Source organism: Athene cunicularia, assembly GCF_003259725.1.
Source record: "Athene cunicularia isolate RWA chromosome 2 unlocalized genomic scaffold, athCun1 chr2_part1, whole genome shotgun sequence".
In the NCBI taxonomy this organism is placed as follows: Eukaryota; Metazoa; Chordata; class Aves; order Strigiformes; family Strigidae; genus Athene; species Athene cunicularia.
In genome coordinates, this window is record NW_020799095.1 from 6,721,127 (window position 1) to 6,737,378 (window position 16,252).

The window sequence follows — 16,252 nt, forward strand, 5'->3', positions numbered from 1 at the left end:
AATTGCTGTCTGCTGGGACTACAGACACTTCAGTAGTTATGCACGGCAGTTTACAAGAGAATACACTAAACTTTTCATAGGGAGGTGTCTGGTGGAAGAAGAATGATCTACTTGAAAAGCTAAGTAGATATCCTGACCAGTTCATGTTTAGCCCTTCACCCCCTCATTCTTAGAAAAAGGTTTTCTTTTGCTTACTGAGCATGCACTTAGAAAACTGTTGGAACTTCCTCAGGGGAAAAAAAATCCAAACCCAAACAGTTTTCAGAAGCTGAAGTTTAAGGCAGATTTATTGTGCACTTTATCTGCAGGAATCCTCATGGACTTTGGGAAAGGCTCAAGTAATAGCAGATATGAATCTGGTAAATATAGTGCTGTCAGAACTTTCAGTGGGTATAAAATTATTTTATTTAATTTCTGGTATAAATCACCATTGTCTTATTTTTTCCAACCCAGTAAGAACAAGCTTCCTGTTCTTTAAAAGCCCACCAGAAAAATAATACTAAGAGCTTATCTTCTCTCTAAAATTTGGTCTAATCTATTTGTACATTTTTTTATAATCCAGTTGGGTATAGTGGCTAAAGGGATTATTACAGTTTGGGAGGAAGATCATATATAATGGTATAGAAACGAAGAATTTATTTTTAAATAAAATTTAATCGCTTCAAAATTTGTAGCTTTTTTTTCTTCAGCGATACCAGCTTTCTATCTTCTACTGCAGGCAAACTGCTTTTTGCTGATAATTCTAGCTACTAATTTTCTTCAGAGATTGAAGTTTCAGGGGCTAGATTTTAAATCTTTCACATGTAGAGAGGTCAGTAAAGGAAAGTAATTGCTCTGTGGCACTACAGTTCTTGGAAATCAACTTTCTCAAAAGCTCACGTTCAACAAATGTGGGTACTGATTCCTGGGTGAAGAATTTTAGATGCTTAGCTCTGCAGTCACTGAATAGCTCTGCTGTAGCCAGAGGGACTGAATACAGCACATGCACATACCTTTGCAAAATTAGTTGCCATAATTAGTTTGTATCATAAATACAAAAGCATGTCTTGGTTGTTAAAAAGGTAATTACACTGCATAATATAATTTGGTATGTCATGTAGGAAAGTACTGTGGGATATAAACACAGTTTAAACAAGCCAGACTTACACATTTATTTTAATAACATTTTAAAATATTGAGCAATGAATTCATGAGAGTAGGTTTTGATTCTGTCAGAGTAGTGATAAATATGTCACACAAATGATAAATTCTATTTGGGTTTTTTGTTTTGTCTTGCTGGTTTTTTAAAAACTCCTTAATGATGAGTACAAAATGTTAAATTCAGTAACTGAGTTTGTTGTTAAAATAACTGATGATTATATGTGGAATTCTTCATATAAACAAGTGTAGTATGAATACTGCTGGGTTTTGTCTTATGCATGCAAGACGATTTCTTTCATTTCTAGCGTATCACTGTCTGAAAGTCTTCTGTACCATTTATTAACTGCACTTTCCCTCTCCTGCTTTTTAGGTCAGAGACAGCAAATTGCCTACTCGCAAGGACTGCAATAAAAACCCTCCGTTTCCTACGTTTTTTGCTGATGGAGATGAAAACCTACCAGAAGACCTGTATGATGATGAGGTTTTCCAGTTCACAGATCCATCTGTCACATATGCATAATGTTCTTCATGTCTTTAGAAACAGACAATTTTGTTATTTTCACAAACTAAAAGTAAACCTATGAATTGCGGTCTGGGCAACTGACTTGAACACTTCAGATACTGACATTTTAGTCAGGTAATAACATTTATCACCGCCAATTTCAAACCTCTGTTTAAAGCAGCAGGTGTGTCTGCAGGGCAGGATGTCAAGAACAGTTTGTGTTCAGTGATCTTCTATCCTCTGTCTCAGGCTGTGAAAAATAACACGTGTGAAAAACTGTTGTTTTGAAGATGGTTCCATTTAATTTTCTGAATGCTACCAAACTCTTTCTCTTTTGTAGAAAGTACTCTGGCCAACTCTGATCAATCAAAAAAAACTTCCATATCTGCCTTGGCATCGGGGGGGGGGGGGGGAAATCTGTGTAGAGTAATCCAAAATAAAAGAAAATGCATTGCTCTGTAGGAGCATGAGCTTGTTTTGTTTCCTTCTTTTACCAGAGCTCTTTCTCTCCTTTTGCTTTAATGTTGAGTTTAATGTAACAAATACCCAACAAATTTTCTAGGGGAAAGATGCTGCCAACCACTGTCTGTCTCTTCAGAGAGTTCTGGCAGTGTGTACAGTGAGGGGGTGTTCGGATGGGAAATGTTCAGTAACAAAGCAGCACTAAGACTGCAGTTGCCACCTGTTTGTTGCCTTTGCTGACAGCTTGTTCTGAACTTCACAGAGGATCCCTTGCATAGTCTCTGAAGAAATATCTCCACATCTACAGTTGTCTCTGTACTGGATTTTTATTTGATTGTAGGAGAGCTATAACAAAGAAAGCAAGCCAAATGTGAAGGATTTGTCTTTATGATAATGCTCATTTTTCTTCTACTCTACCTTTCAGTGATAGCTGGAATGAATACGCTCCTTTTATTTTTCATCTTACGTGATTTACTATTTATGTCTGATCTTTTGAATGCTGTAAATCTACCCACGTCTGGAAGCAAGTACCTGCATAACTGTCAGTGCCGTCTGAGTGTGTGTTTACAAGACCTACAGGAGTTCAAGAATTTGCACATACTAAGCTACTGTTAATACTGTGACAGTGCTATCTACTCATCTTTGCAGCTTCATCACAAGACATCAGATATCTAAGTAAATATGAGATTCCTAAAGACCTCACTAATACTATCCAATTTAAAAGGTGATCTCCTTGTCATTATGGTGTCTCTGTCACTGAAGATGTTTTGAATTTTTTTGTAAGAAACCATGTGTCATCTTAAACAGGCTGTATATAGCTACTGGCTTGTAGAAGACTGGGAGGGATCATTAGAGACTGTGGTATGGAAATGTGAACTGGTAAATATCTATGTTGTAGGGTATGCTCTTAACTGGATTCAGTTGAATTAAAATGTCATTCAAATGAATGCATCAGAATGCTGAATAACAGCACCACCTTCATGCTTCCCCTTCAGTAAAATGGGCTCTGCAAGTGCAGGCATCACACAGCAGATGTGGTGCAAGAAGCCCATACATGTAGTGACTACCCAGAGGGGTGTCATGTTTTGGCCGTGATACTAGTAATAAGTGCAACCTGTCACCTGTTCCAGATTTCCTGAAGAGGTGTTTGGTGTTCCTCTCCTGATTACAAAATAGATTTTTTTAAGTTACAGTGTTTCAAATTTACTTGCTGTCGAACACCTGTAAATCAGGGTGTGGCCATATGCATAGCGTGCTATTCTGCTCTGGTTTATGGAATAATTCTGGCACACATACATTTTCCTTGAGCAGCTTTGCTGTTGTTCTTGGTTTTTACTTCATTGGTAATGATCCTGGACTATCACTGAGATGACCACACAGAGAGATGCTTTTTCCTACTTGGTTTCTCAGCCAGACTCTGGGCTTCTTTCCTGTAAATTGTAATTTGGTTTTCTTCCAGCATATACCTTGGAAAGCACCAAGAGTCAAATATCAAAGGGAGCCACAGGTTTAAAAAAGTACATTAAGATTTACTCCAGATCAAATGAGATTTCAGCTTAAGGGGAAAATAGGCAACCTACTTTAATTCCTGTTTCTTTGGTAAGTGAAGATCTTCTCCCTTTATGGCCTAAACAGTGACATTCCGATGATCTGATCATGTTACTTTTTAGCTTCATTGTCCAGGGAATGACTGCAGTCATTCAGAGAATTCTCTAGTTAACGCCTTCTATTTGTTTAAAATTTCTGCTGAAGCCTATGTATTGTCAGAGTAGTCTCTGCAGTTGTTTTTGAAATGCGTGCTGGATGTGAGCAGTGTGATTTTTCCAGATGTTGCTAATTCAGGCAGGCATTTAGTCTCATTTTTCCTGAGATGTACAGATGAAACCTTTTCCATCTTTGTTTATCAAGAGTGCTTGGACACTAAAGGCAAGAGTTTTCCTAGCTCAAGTAAAGACTGATGTCCTGAAAGTTAAGTATTTTCTGTAGAGCAGATGCAGGGTAAGATGGGTAAGATCTCTTGATGTGAGCTCATAGTAGTGCAACCTAGATTGGAATATAAACATCTATTAGACCTGTTCTTCCATCAGGTGTTGGAAGAACGCTTATGGTGTTGTGTGTCTGATTTTCCATATGCTCCCCATCTGTTTCTTATGATCTTCTGACTAATGAAGGGATGTTGTGTACAGGAAAGGCAGGCTGAATTTATTTCAAGGAACGAAATTGTTCAGAAGTGTAATGACACCACATGCTTTAAGCCCACCTACAAGTTTGTTCTGGTGCTTACTGAAATATTTTTAAATTTTATCGAAGGTGTTGGAGCAGAGTATTTATTCTTCAGCATGGCTGAAGGTTGTGGCTTATCAAGCAGATGTGCTTTTAGGAGTCAAATAAAAGCAGACAAGATTAGACAAATATCAAGTCCTCATGTCTCAGGTGAGCCAACAGTTTCTTGTGCTAAGGGTTGTGTTCATTTTTCTCAAAAGGCAAACCAAGGTCTCTGTTGCAAGTAGGTGGTATCTGTGTGTTTTGTTGCCATTCCTCAGTACTGAAAGTTTAGAGCCATCAGGGAACATAATGCCCAGGCAGCAACAAAAAAAAGCTCTTACTCCATATTACTTGTAGATTATAAAAGAAGGAGCTGAACGTGTTACCAGGAGTCTAAATCCTGTAGGATAACATCCTACCTAATGTTGCTGTCTGTTTTGCTGCCTGAGGAAGTAATTGTTGGCAAGCTCTGCTACCATTGCTGTAGCTTCTGAAACAGCTGAGATCTGCCATGAATTGTGTACCTGTTTCAGCACAGAGAACAAAGTGGTGTTGTCCTCTGGGAGTATAATGCTTGGAAGTTGTGCACTCGGCCCCTTCTGTGTCCTTGAGCTGGTAAAGCACATATCATTTTGCTTTGTGATGCTTAAAAATCATGAGAGGATCCAGCAAAAAGCATGAGTGCTTTTAAAATCAGAGTGTGCGTAGGTTTGTTGTGTCCTTTATTATCATATTAGAAGAAGCCTGTTGTGCAGCTCTTCTTTTCTTTTAAAACACTAACATACACCAGTGCCTGTACACCCTGGGAATTGGACTGTGGCTGGAGTTGCCTGTAACTATGAGGCAAAACGCAGATACCGAGCAGTTCCTTCATGTTTAGTCTATTTTATGCAAGCATTTGTAAATATAAAGGCTGTGGGCAAGGTGCTGAGCTTGGGTTTGCATGTCCAGGAGCACGTTACCCCCTCCTTAGGCTGTTTGGGCTAGTGGGGTGTTTTTAATATCACTAGCATGCTGCTTTGGAGGAGGATGTAGGGTTGAGATTTAGCTGTATTCATGGCTTCATAGTGCGACTGCTTTGAAAAATAAATACTGTTGATTAATAACTCCTCTCAGTGGTTCTGTAGTAGTACATGAATAAACAGTGGCAAGCTTGCAATATAAGTTGAAGGTAAAAAGACAGCAGGAAGAGGAAATCAAAACACTCATCTATCACTTGACAATGTAATTGCAGTCATTGATGATAAACAAGGAGTGTTTATTTCTCTTGAATCCATACTTTTAAATACCATTGCTCTGTCATTATGTGAGACTGATAAACATTTTCCTTTGCTGTTTTCACTTGATGTGGATAAATGTGGTCTGTTCTGTTAGCATTTAACAAATATTATTCTAGTAAGCTGAAAAGATGACAGGACTTGATATGTAGAATTTCACCTTGCTTGACCCTGTGTGGATTTTGGAGCCTGGTATGGCCTGAGCTTTTCCTGAATTTACAGTTTCCTTGCAGAATTCTGAAAATTCTGCAGGGCTGACGATTACAATGTAAACTGTGAGGGAGACTGACATGTGTCATCCAGCTGCCTCTGGGCCAGCAGCTTTGCAGTGACAGCCCAGGGCAGAGCAGTTGAGTGTGCCAGTGCAAGTCCCATACCTGTGAGCTCTGGGACACAGGGATGCCAAGGTAATTGCTATTTAAAATAAATTGCTGGCCCAGTTGTAGGGTGTTTCCGACCCTAATAACCACAGTGAGTGGTGGGGGGGGTTCACTCATTTTATGAGTGCTGTGTCTGTAACTATTACTTGGCGAGGATCATTCTCCTGATTTATTTCATTCCCACATCTTGATATTTCATGTGGGAGTGCCTCGGTTTCGTAACTGTAAGCATTACTTGTACACCATGTCTTCTAATAATTAGCTCCTGTGCTCTTCAGTGCACAGATAGTGCTTATTAATTGCCTTTAATGAGCATCTCTCACCTGCAGCAATTGCCCTGTGCTGTTACACGGCTTAGTGTGTAACATAGCATAGTATGGTTTATTTATATAACACACTCGATGGCACTTAACAGCTGTAAAAATGCAAAAATGCTGACCTTGGTCTTGGGTATTTATTGGTTTTGGAGAAAGTTTCTGGTGGAGGAATTTAAGTTGGTTACATGTAGCCTTAATGTTATCACACCAGAAAGAGAATTAATTTCAATGGATGCAGCTCTGCTGTGTGACAGCAAAAGAGATGGAAAGCTGGCAGTTGTTCCTGGGGGCTATGTATTGCAGCAAGGTGTGGGGTCAGGTAGTAAAGGACTGATAGTCTCCAAATTAATGCAGCCTGCTGACCTACCTCATGAAATGCCCAGAAGAATGTGATGTGAACTGAGGAGGACTATCACACCGGTTCAGTCCCCAGTCGTTCTATCAGTACGCTCTTCCTTGCATCTCTCCCCTAATTTTACAGAAGTGTGTGCGTGGTAAGTGTGAATGTGTCACTGTAGTGAGCATCACAAGAAAAGATTCCCAGCAGCATCAATGTCCGTGATAACGTAAAGACTAATATTGTCCTAGTTCTCTCTGTGATTGTCCCACTTTCCTCTTTCTGGTAGGATATCACACATGGGTTCCCACCTACATGTATGGTTGTTATGTCATAGAATCATTTCTGTTTGAATACTGAAGACCCGAGGTATGTTCTTGCTTTTTGATTTAAGTGGGCAACTGGTAATTTGCAGAATTAAGAGCTTCTACCTAGCTACTGCCCATGATGAATTGAAAATCTCTGCTTGTGAATAATTAGATTTTGGGGTTAAATTAATATTCACTTTTGTGGCAGTAACTTTGAGCACTAGAACAGACCCTGAAGAGGCAATCAGCTGAGAAAGTCAGTGCAGTTTCTGGTGCAAATACAGAAAATGGCTTGAATTATTTGCTGTAATCTGATGAGTACGTACTAGAGATGGAGCCTTCTGTGCTCTGGTGCTTACTGCTGTATCTCAAATTCGGTGTGTAAAAATCTTCTGGCATAAGCTGTACGTACTGAAGTCAAACTATGGATGAATCCAGCTATTGGGGATTTGAGAAGGATGGGATTGCAAGGGGAGGTTGTTAACAAAAAATTGACTTAAACCTATTTCATATCATTCAAATTGTGCTATATAATTTGCTTCACATTTCCCTGGCTGACACAGTCTTACAGTCAAGTTTTCATCTGTCTGTTTTCATCTCCTTCCTCATTTCCTTTCTAAGTAGTAGAAAACCTTAGAAAATGTGGGGTTTCTGAAGGTACTCAATAACCTTGAAGAGGGTCCCTTGGCAACCTGCTACTCTATTGAAAAGCCGTGTGATTCATCTTTCATAGGCAAGACAGTAATTTTACAGTTTATTTTTTTATTTCTAGGAGATCAAGAGGAAAGATTAACATTGCTGAAGCAGAGACTTTTCTGCATGTGGCCTCTCTGAAAGCAATGTTCCACAGATTCTTGCCAAATCCTGCCTGAAATATGTTATTGCTCCGTGCAGCAATGAACTTGCAGCACAAATTACAGTTTTTGTGACTCAGTTTTGTTTAATTTGCATCTGTCCAGCACCAAAATATGCATGAAAGAATTTGGCAGTTGGTGATGAGAAGTTTACTACATGGTGCAGATAAATCATGGTGCCTTTCTCTGCTGTTAGCAAGAAAGGCATTTTTGTCTTCCGGTTAGGTCTCAAATTGCACCACCTGTTTCCAAAGGGAGGTTTTCCTCAGGATCTTCCATGTTCTTCCTTAGGCTAGCCTGAAATTTTCCTTTATTTGGCCTGAAAGTTTAGAGCTGCATATGGAGAAATAGCCTGATAGAAAAAAAACAGATTCGATTTCTCTTCCCTCATCTTCCATTTCCCTTGATCACAGGTCAGCAGAGAACTGCTTTCCCCATATGGGACTTAAAGAGAAAATCAATTGTTTTCTGTGAAATTGCCAGTTGATTTCTAAACTGCTATTTTACCCCCACAGAGAAGATGCTGTGAAATGTCCTTTGGCTCTTTGTCACCCTGTCCTGGATCCATAAGGCTGTGGCTTTGAGCCCAAAGGCTCTCAGCCTGCAGGCGCAGCAAGTGCCAGAGGCAGAATGTTTCAAGCTTTGCTATATGAAGCTGTTGGACAATCTAATGGTGTGGCCGCTCAACCTTCCTGTTACAGGGTACACTGAAGACACTCGCCCACCACTGTTGTGTATTGCAAAGCCAAGAAGTGCTTTTGGAAGCACTGTTCACTAAGTACCCTGCACAGTGGCTCTTCTTAAAGCTGTGTACTTCTACCGGCTCTCAGTAGCTTAATAATCCAAACAACACGGTGTGTACACTTTGTGTGTGTGTGTGTATGCGCCTGTCCTCTGGCGCTTGCTGTTTGTTCGTTTCTGATCAGGAGACTCGGTGACAGGCTTTCAAGCATCGCCTGTTTACAGTTCAGTGAAACTGCTCCAGCTGGCAAAGCAGTCTGTTCTCTGCGCTCTTTGAAGGAAGAAAAAAATCATATGGAGTCCTGAAACTTCAGTGCTGACATGTAAGCAAAGGCAGGGACCTTCTCCCCTATTGTCCATCTTCCACAGTCAGATCTCTCATGTTTACAGATGTCCAAAATGTGTGCTTTGATGTGAACATAAAACTTGCTCTTGTCTGAAATGTGGCCTGTATCAGAAATATCATCAGGTGGTGTCATCTGTTCTCATTGAAGCCAGTGGTTTAACTGGTCATATTCTCTTAATGACTTAATGAGCTTTATTGTGGATGATTAGAAGTAATTACTTATTAGCAAGCACAGAGAGATTTTGACAAAACAATTTCATAGTTATTAAACATCAAGTTGAAATAATTGCTCTTTTATAAAAATATTGGTAGCTCATCTGTTAATTCACATTTAGGAAACCTAATGAATTATTAGTGCCCATTTATTTATAAAGTGTTTTTACAACCACAGACTTATCTTTCCAAATGTTTTTACATGTTTTTAAATTTATGTTAGTAAGCAGTGGCTTCAAGAAAGCACAAGTCTGTGAGATGTCAGTAAACTACAAGATTTATCCCCCGTCTCACAGACTGTGGAATTTAAATGAAACACGACACAGGACATTGTGAGGTCCTGAAGAAGCGGGGTCTGATCAGAAAAGGGGTTTGAAGGAAAAGAGAGTAAACACCTGGCAGCTGAGGACTTGGCACATTGCTACAGCTGTGCTGCACTGAGGGGAGGGTACCTGAAAGCTGATGGGGAGAGAGAGAGGGGTGAGGAGGAAGGAGTGTGGAGCCTGGCATTGCAGGCACCAGGGAAGCGTTGTGGTGGTGGGCAGCTGAGGAAAGAGACACCGAGGCCAGTGGAGGAATTTGGAGAGATTTTTGGTTGACAGGAGAGAAACGTCGCTTTGTGCTGCAGGTTGGTGATGGGCATGGGTAGTAAATCTAGAAAGCGTTTGTAGCTAAGGACTGCATTGAAAGGATGCGGCTGGGCATCATCCAAGAGAATGACCCTTCAAAATCAGATAGATAAAATTCTCAGAAGGGCAAGGCTGGAGGAAGATGGGTGGATAAAGATGCCCCATGCCCTTGGTGAGCCTGCTTTAACCCAGCTGAAAAGCAGCCCCCTTGAAGAGAGAAATTCAGAAGAAGAATCCAGGAGCTGAATTATTTTCTGAGGAAAGTGCTTGCCGGTCACCTGCAGCTAGGCTTTCATTCCATGATTAAGGGCAGGATTTAAATTTAAGCCCCGTTCTTGGTGATTCCTATTAGCTGTCTTAAGTGGTCCCCTGCTTGCTGTGGCAGCTGCTGTGCGCTCTTGGTACTGAGAGTATTTTGGTAGGGGGCCAGCAGGATGCATGGACGTCACATTTTGAAAGCTGAGCACAGTGCGAGGATGATCTGTGCTTACATGTCCGTAAGCCTCTGCCCCTCTGTCCTCATTTGTTTCTGTTCGCCTCCCTGTGGCAGTGACTGTCATTTAATAACAAACTTAATTACTGCAGGTGACTTGTTGGCTGTCTTATGGCCAGTAAACTTACTGCAACAGTCAACAAGAAATGGAGCAGTTGGAATACATTAGATAGGTGGAGGAAGAGAAAGTTTTATGGAAAGAGTCGGATAGAGAAGACTTCATTCTGCATCTGGTACATAGCCAAAATTAGCTACAATGAAATATTTGAATAGGAAGGGGATGCAGGATCAGGCCTAGATGTAATTATATCCCTGGTGCTTGATGTTTATGGGGTGTCAGGTTTTATAGTCCCACTCCTGACACTTCGACAGGTTCACTTGCAATTTAACGTGTGTCTGACAGACTCTGTGACTGATCACATCTGTGCCTTCCTGGTGGTTCTTACACAGTACAGGTTATGTTAACATCTCCGGAAAGCTGTTGACAGGCAAAATCCTAAAAGGTGATAATATCTTAATAACAGCTAAGCTTTCTTCTCTCTTTTTTCCATTTTTTCTAGTTTCAATCCTTTTCTCTTTCTCTCTCTCTCTCCTTTTCTTTCTCTCTCTCTCTCTCCTTTTCTCTCTCTCTCCTTTTCTCTCTCTCTCCTTTTCTCTCTCTCTCCTTTTCTCTCTCTCTCCTTTTCTCTCTCTCTCTCCTTTTCTCTCTCTCTCCTTTTCTCTCTCTCTCCTTTTCTCTCTCTCTCTCCTTTTCTCTCTCTCTCTCCTTTTCTCTCTCTCTCTCCTTTTCTCTCTCTCTCTCCTTTTCTCTCTCTCTCCGTTATTTTTTCCCTTTCACTCCCTCACTGTAACTGCCAGCCAGGTCTGTAAACCCCAATCCTCTGTTGTCAGGCACTGCAGATGGAAGTCCAGCGGTTCATTTCTCCTGTGAGAAGCAGGTGATGCTTGGCCTCTTCATTGCAAAGAGCTGGAGGATAGATTTTGTTTCACATTAATTTAACCTTCTTTTCTTCAGTTGCCTCTTTCTACTTTCAGTTTTCCTTTGTGGTTAAAATAGGGAACAGCAGAGCAGGATCTGAACATTTTTGCACTTTGTGGGTTTGAGTATTCAAAAGCAAAACTTAAAATCCTCCAAGGTTGATCAGTGTCCAGACTAGAGATTGGATCCCATAAAATCTGGCTCCAGATTTTATAGGTTCACAGACTGCGTAACCAAATAGTCAAAATTAACTAAAATGTACCTTGTAGATATAATTCCTGATTTCATATCATCTCGGTGCAAAGCCACACTTTTTTTTTAATTCCTGAATACGGAAATACACACTTTTGCATGTTCTGCTGCAAAGCCAGACACAAGGGAACCTGCATGAAAGGAATGAATGTGGGTGTATCATTTCCACAGCGACAGTAACTCAAAAGAAAGTGGAGGGCAGGCTTTGCCAAGGCAGCTTTTCACCTGAAGGATTGGGGTAAGTGGGGGTGACTGGGAAAGCAGTGACTGTAAGACATGGCTTGTGCTGGAGGACTGCAGGACCATATGTGCTTCCAGTTCTGGAGAATGTGTGCTCCTCTGCAGACACTTGCCTGTCACTGGGAGGTGACAGCAGGGTTGTGCTTCCAACCTCAAAACTGATCCCAGTGCTACAACCTCCAGTGGGCCCTACAGAGAAATATCATGTCCCAACGCTTATCACATCCCGGGAGTGCCTCCGTGCTGTTGCACAGTGAAGCCTTTGGACCTAAATGCAACTCTGGTGTGAAGGCTCTGCCGATGTGGTGAGCATTATATCAAGTCATAGAAATCTGCATTTTGTTCCCCAACAGCTCCCCATACCCAGGTTACTAAGGTTAATTTATATATGTGTCTGCTTGGTCTCACGCTCAGTGGACAGCTGAAGACTGTTGGCCCCTTTTGTTTGCTATTTTGCAGGTTTACTTGTAGGACTTATTTTAGAAATGCATCTGGGTGCTGCATGAAAGTTTGCAGCATTTTCATTTCCATTTGATCAGTAAAATTAGTTCCCATGGGAACACAGGTAAGCCAATGTTGAGTGCCTTGGAGAAGTCTCTGCCCTAAATAACATTAATTATGCTCACATAAGTGTGTGTGCAATAGAAAATTTGAGTTAAATTCAGGCTGGGAAAAAATCAAGGCTGGAAAAAAATCAAGCCTGAAAAAGTTTTGTTTGTATCCAGGAAAATTACCTAACTCTTATGTTAAAAAGTTCTATACTTTTCTGCCTTCCTCCAGTAATTCCTGTCATTAAGTTTCATAGAGTAACTGCAAAACGCTGTAGGCTACAACATTAATTTGAACTAAGGGCTCAGGTGCTTGGATTTTCAATAAGTTCATCCATCTATAAACCAGCCAGACCTTTATGAGAAAAAAAGAACGAACTTCTCTGGCTTATAATATATTACTAACAAAAGCGGGAGATCTTATATATGCACTTTGCACAGACAGATGCAGTTCAGCTCTCCTTTGTGTCCTGAGGCAATGTAGCATAGTTTTCAAAGGAGTTGCAGTGGCACAGACTGCAACGCAACAAAGCCAAGCGAGTCCTAAGGGACTTACAATTACTATTCAGAAAGTCAGGGCAAGCTGTTTTTCAATGTGGAAAAATTGTGGGTCATCTAATTATGGGGTGTGCACCAGCGGCAGAGACAGTAGGAACCCAGGTGCCTGTTGGAAAATTTTCTGCATCTCCATTTTACCCTTCGAGATGAGTTGTATCTTGCCCAGTGTTTCAGCATGTGGTGATTCAGGTGGGGTGCACAGGAGCTGGTATTTACTGCGCTGCCCCTGAAGTGAAGCTGCTGCCAGTTATTGACTTTATGGGGAGTGCTGATGACTGACCCAAGCTCAGAACTGTTTCCTGTTCCTAACAACCCACGAGTGGCTCCCACTGCCCCAGAGGCTGTCTCAAGGTTTGCTAGCACATTACACCAGCCAAGCAGCATCTTACTCACTGAGTCCATTGAATAAACAGATATAAAGCAACCAAACCATTTGGGTGGTTCCAAGAGTGTTCTGTGCAGCAGCTCCAGGCCAGACTGGAGGCTGGAGCTTCCATGGACAGGGTGGAACAGCTCAACATGCATTGCCTGTGCCAAGAGCACTTGTGCTGCTGTGTGTATTCATGCCCTGCACCCCAAATTCCTTCAGCAGAGGAGGGAGTGATGCAGCCTCTCCAACACAAGGAAAAGCTAATAGATTTTTGCTGATGCCTTAGCAAAGCCACATCCCTGGAGCTACTATAGACTTCTATGAGGGGATTTATCTGAGTCTTTAAAAGAACCAGAAAGCAAAAATAAGGTTAAAAAATTTTCTTTTTTAAAAAGGTAACTGTTAGCAACTTCTTGCTGACTTTCTGTTTAATTAGTCTCAAATTCGCATGAACCTTGTGAAATCCACACAGCACATGAAGTATCTCATTAAATGCAATTTGTATCCAATCCTAGTCCCACAGTCCCACAAGTGTCCAAACCAAGAAAATGAGAGCCCAGAGACAAGGTCTATTTGCAAGTTTCATTATAACAAGAAATCTTAATAATCCATTCCTTTTCACTGCAGGTTGACCCCTTTTTTTTTTTTTTCTTCCCATCCTACACGTCACTGTCTAATTAAGGTGCAAAACAAGGTGGAGAAGGTGGCCCTGTACTTTGAAATATTCGCTTTTCGTATGTGTTTTGTTGCCTAGGTTGAATGGGCTTCCCTTACAGAAGAGATGATACCTCTGCTTTTTAGGCTAATTTGACCTATCTGCTGTCTGTTGAGGGTCATCTCTGGAAATCCCTACTTACTATCATTAATAATAATATTATTATTATTATTAGATAGAATATTATAGTATCATTAATAATAGCAGCTGCAGCAACAAGTGCTGCTTAGGCTACCAAAGGCCTTAGGGAGTCCAGTTGCAAAGTGGCGCCTCTCTTTTGCTTCCACTGCTGTACCTCTGGGGCGGTCTTGGCCTGGAAGAGCTACTGAAGTCTGTAGGAGAGGAGCCAGAGGAACTGTGTCTCTCTGCTGTGTCGGCCCCTCTCTGCAGAGCTAACTGAGCCGAGACCCTGGTCAGTGAAGAAGATCCCAAAGGCTGGTGGCCCCTACAGAAGAGCTGCGTTCTCCAGGTCCTGGTTGATTGAATTTAAAACTATATCAGTTTGGGGATCGGTGAAGCAAACCAATGAAATGAAAAGACACAACTGTGCAAACCAGAAAGCTTAAATGACAGTGAAGAACCTGACTGTGATTCATATCCTGCTTGTAGTGACTGATATTTTAAAAACAAGAGCCTAAATTTAGTCTCCTAAATTCAGCTTTGTTTCTTTTCCATCTGTGGACATCTCATTAGCTAAGTGTTTCACATTATTTGGCTATTTACTTAGGTACCTAAAATCTAAATGTAAAAAAATTAAGATATTAAAAAAACTCTGACCTGCTCTGTTAGAATTATATCTTTGCATTCTGCTCCTCATACTCATAAGTGAGCTGGGATCATGTCCAAAAATTGTGACTTGGGAGGTTCGGGGTGGACATTAGGAAGAAGATTCTCCACTGAGAAACTGTAAATTAAGCAAAGTTCAGAATAGTGTCTGAGGGAGAGACAGAGATGTGCAAAGGATGAGAAGGCAACTGCTGTGAATTGCAGTGGTGCTCAGCCAACATTCCTGGGACTCAGTGAAAGCAACTCTAGGCTGTCTATATTTCAAGTATAGGCCAGCAAGTCAATCTTCATGGCTATGAAATGGCCCAAAAGAAAATTGTAAAAGACAACACATGTTTTTGTTCTACTGTGCATTTATAAAGGACAGGGCTTTGGGGGATTTTTTTTAATGAAATGTGTTATCAAAATCCTTGTTGTGCATTTCTCATCCCCAGCAAGCCAGTCTCACAGTTCCTGACTACAGCTGTAGTTTAATCACTAGCTGTGTTTCATGCTGGAGTAAACCACGTGGCTGTAATCATGTTTTCAAACACAAACTCAGTCTTAAAGTTTGCTGTATTTTTGCTAATAATCTCTTAACGATGCTTGATGGATCTGCCTATTTCAGTGGGCTCTATCTTCAGGTTTTCACTAGTCCTTCCTCAGCCAGGCTCTCATGAGGTGTGTGAGTGAGAGTGAGGGATGGTGCTGGTGTGAGTTCCTGCTCTGGGCATTGTGAGTTGTTTGGGATACAGCCTCAGCCGATCAATATTGTCCTAGCTCTACTAATGCCTCCAAGTGAAAATGTCCCTGGATAAGGCTTCCAGGCCCAGACATTTGCCTCTCCCTCTTTAGTGAAGGGTGAATTGGTTTTGCCACACTAGTCCATCTTCCTCTGCTTCCTGTCACCCCAAAATACTTATTTCTCCCTCTCCTGAAAGATGACTTCAGCTTAACATACAGAGGCTGGAGATTTGATCTCTCTGATTTTCACCCATGTTGGATAAAACCGGCTGTGAATTATTTATAGCATCAATCTAAGTCCATTTTTTCTTTTCCCCTTTTATACTCGTGAATTAAGGGGAGTTCAAATGAATGTCTGTGAGATAGCTGGTGGGAGACTTTAAAAAGATGAAAATAACAGGAAGGCAGCTGCTGCATATTGGCTCCATCAGTGCGGCTCAACACCCTACTGTCTACTGTGGGGCAGATCAACTTGAATTAATCGAAATACAGTTAATATTCAAAAAGCAGAGAAACTCTTCTTCCTGGGTGCTGGGTTTCCATTCATTCTGCAGTTTAGCTTTCTCCACAGGCTCATCAGAAATAGAAAGTGCCATTGTGCCGATGATTGCTGGGTTCCTTCTTAGAGGAGTGGAAGAGGAGGAACAAGATACAATTTAGGCTTTACAATCTGAAGGCGCAGAAAGAGAAGTCCAAAACATTGCTGTGCCTGCTATTACCAAAACCATTTTCAACATCTCTGTAAAAACCTTCACTGCCAAGTGGGTGTAGTGGAAGTACCCCTGGGGGTAATGAGATGCCCATCCCCCCACTCTGT

The 16,252-nt window shown here is 41.2% G+C and overlaps 1 protein-coding gene across 1 annotated transcript in view; it reads left to right on the forward strand.

Annotated features, from left to right (window-relative positions):
- The window catches only part of MRPL3 (mitochondrial ribosomal protein L3), a 31,920-nt gene extending 26,489 nt beyond the window's left edge, over nt 1–5,431 (forward strand). The window contains exon 9 of the mRNA XM_026843278.1: nt 1,511–5,431. Coding sequence (XP_026699079.1) covers nt 1,511–1,660 — 150 coding nt within the window. The 3' untranslated portion in view covers nt 1,661–5,431. The remainder of the gene's footprint in view (nt 1–1,510) is intronic.
- Nucleotides 5,432–16,252: the final 10,821 nt, after the last annotated feature.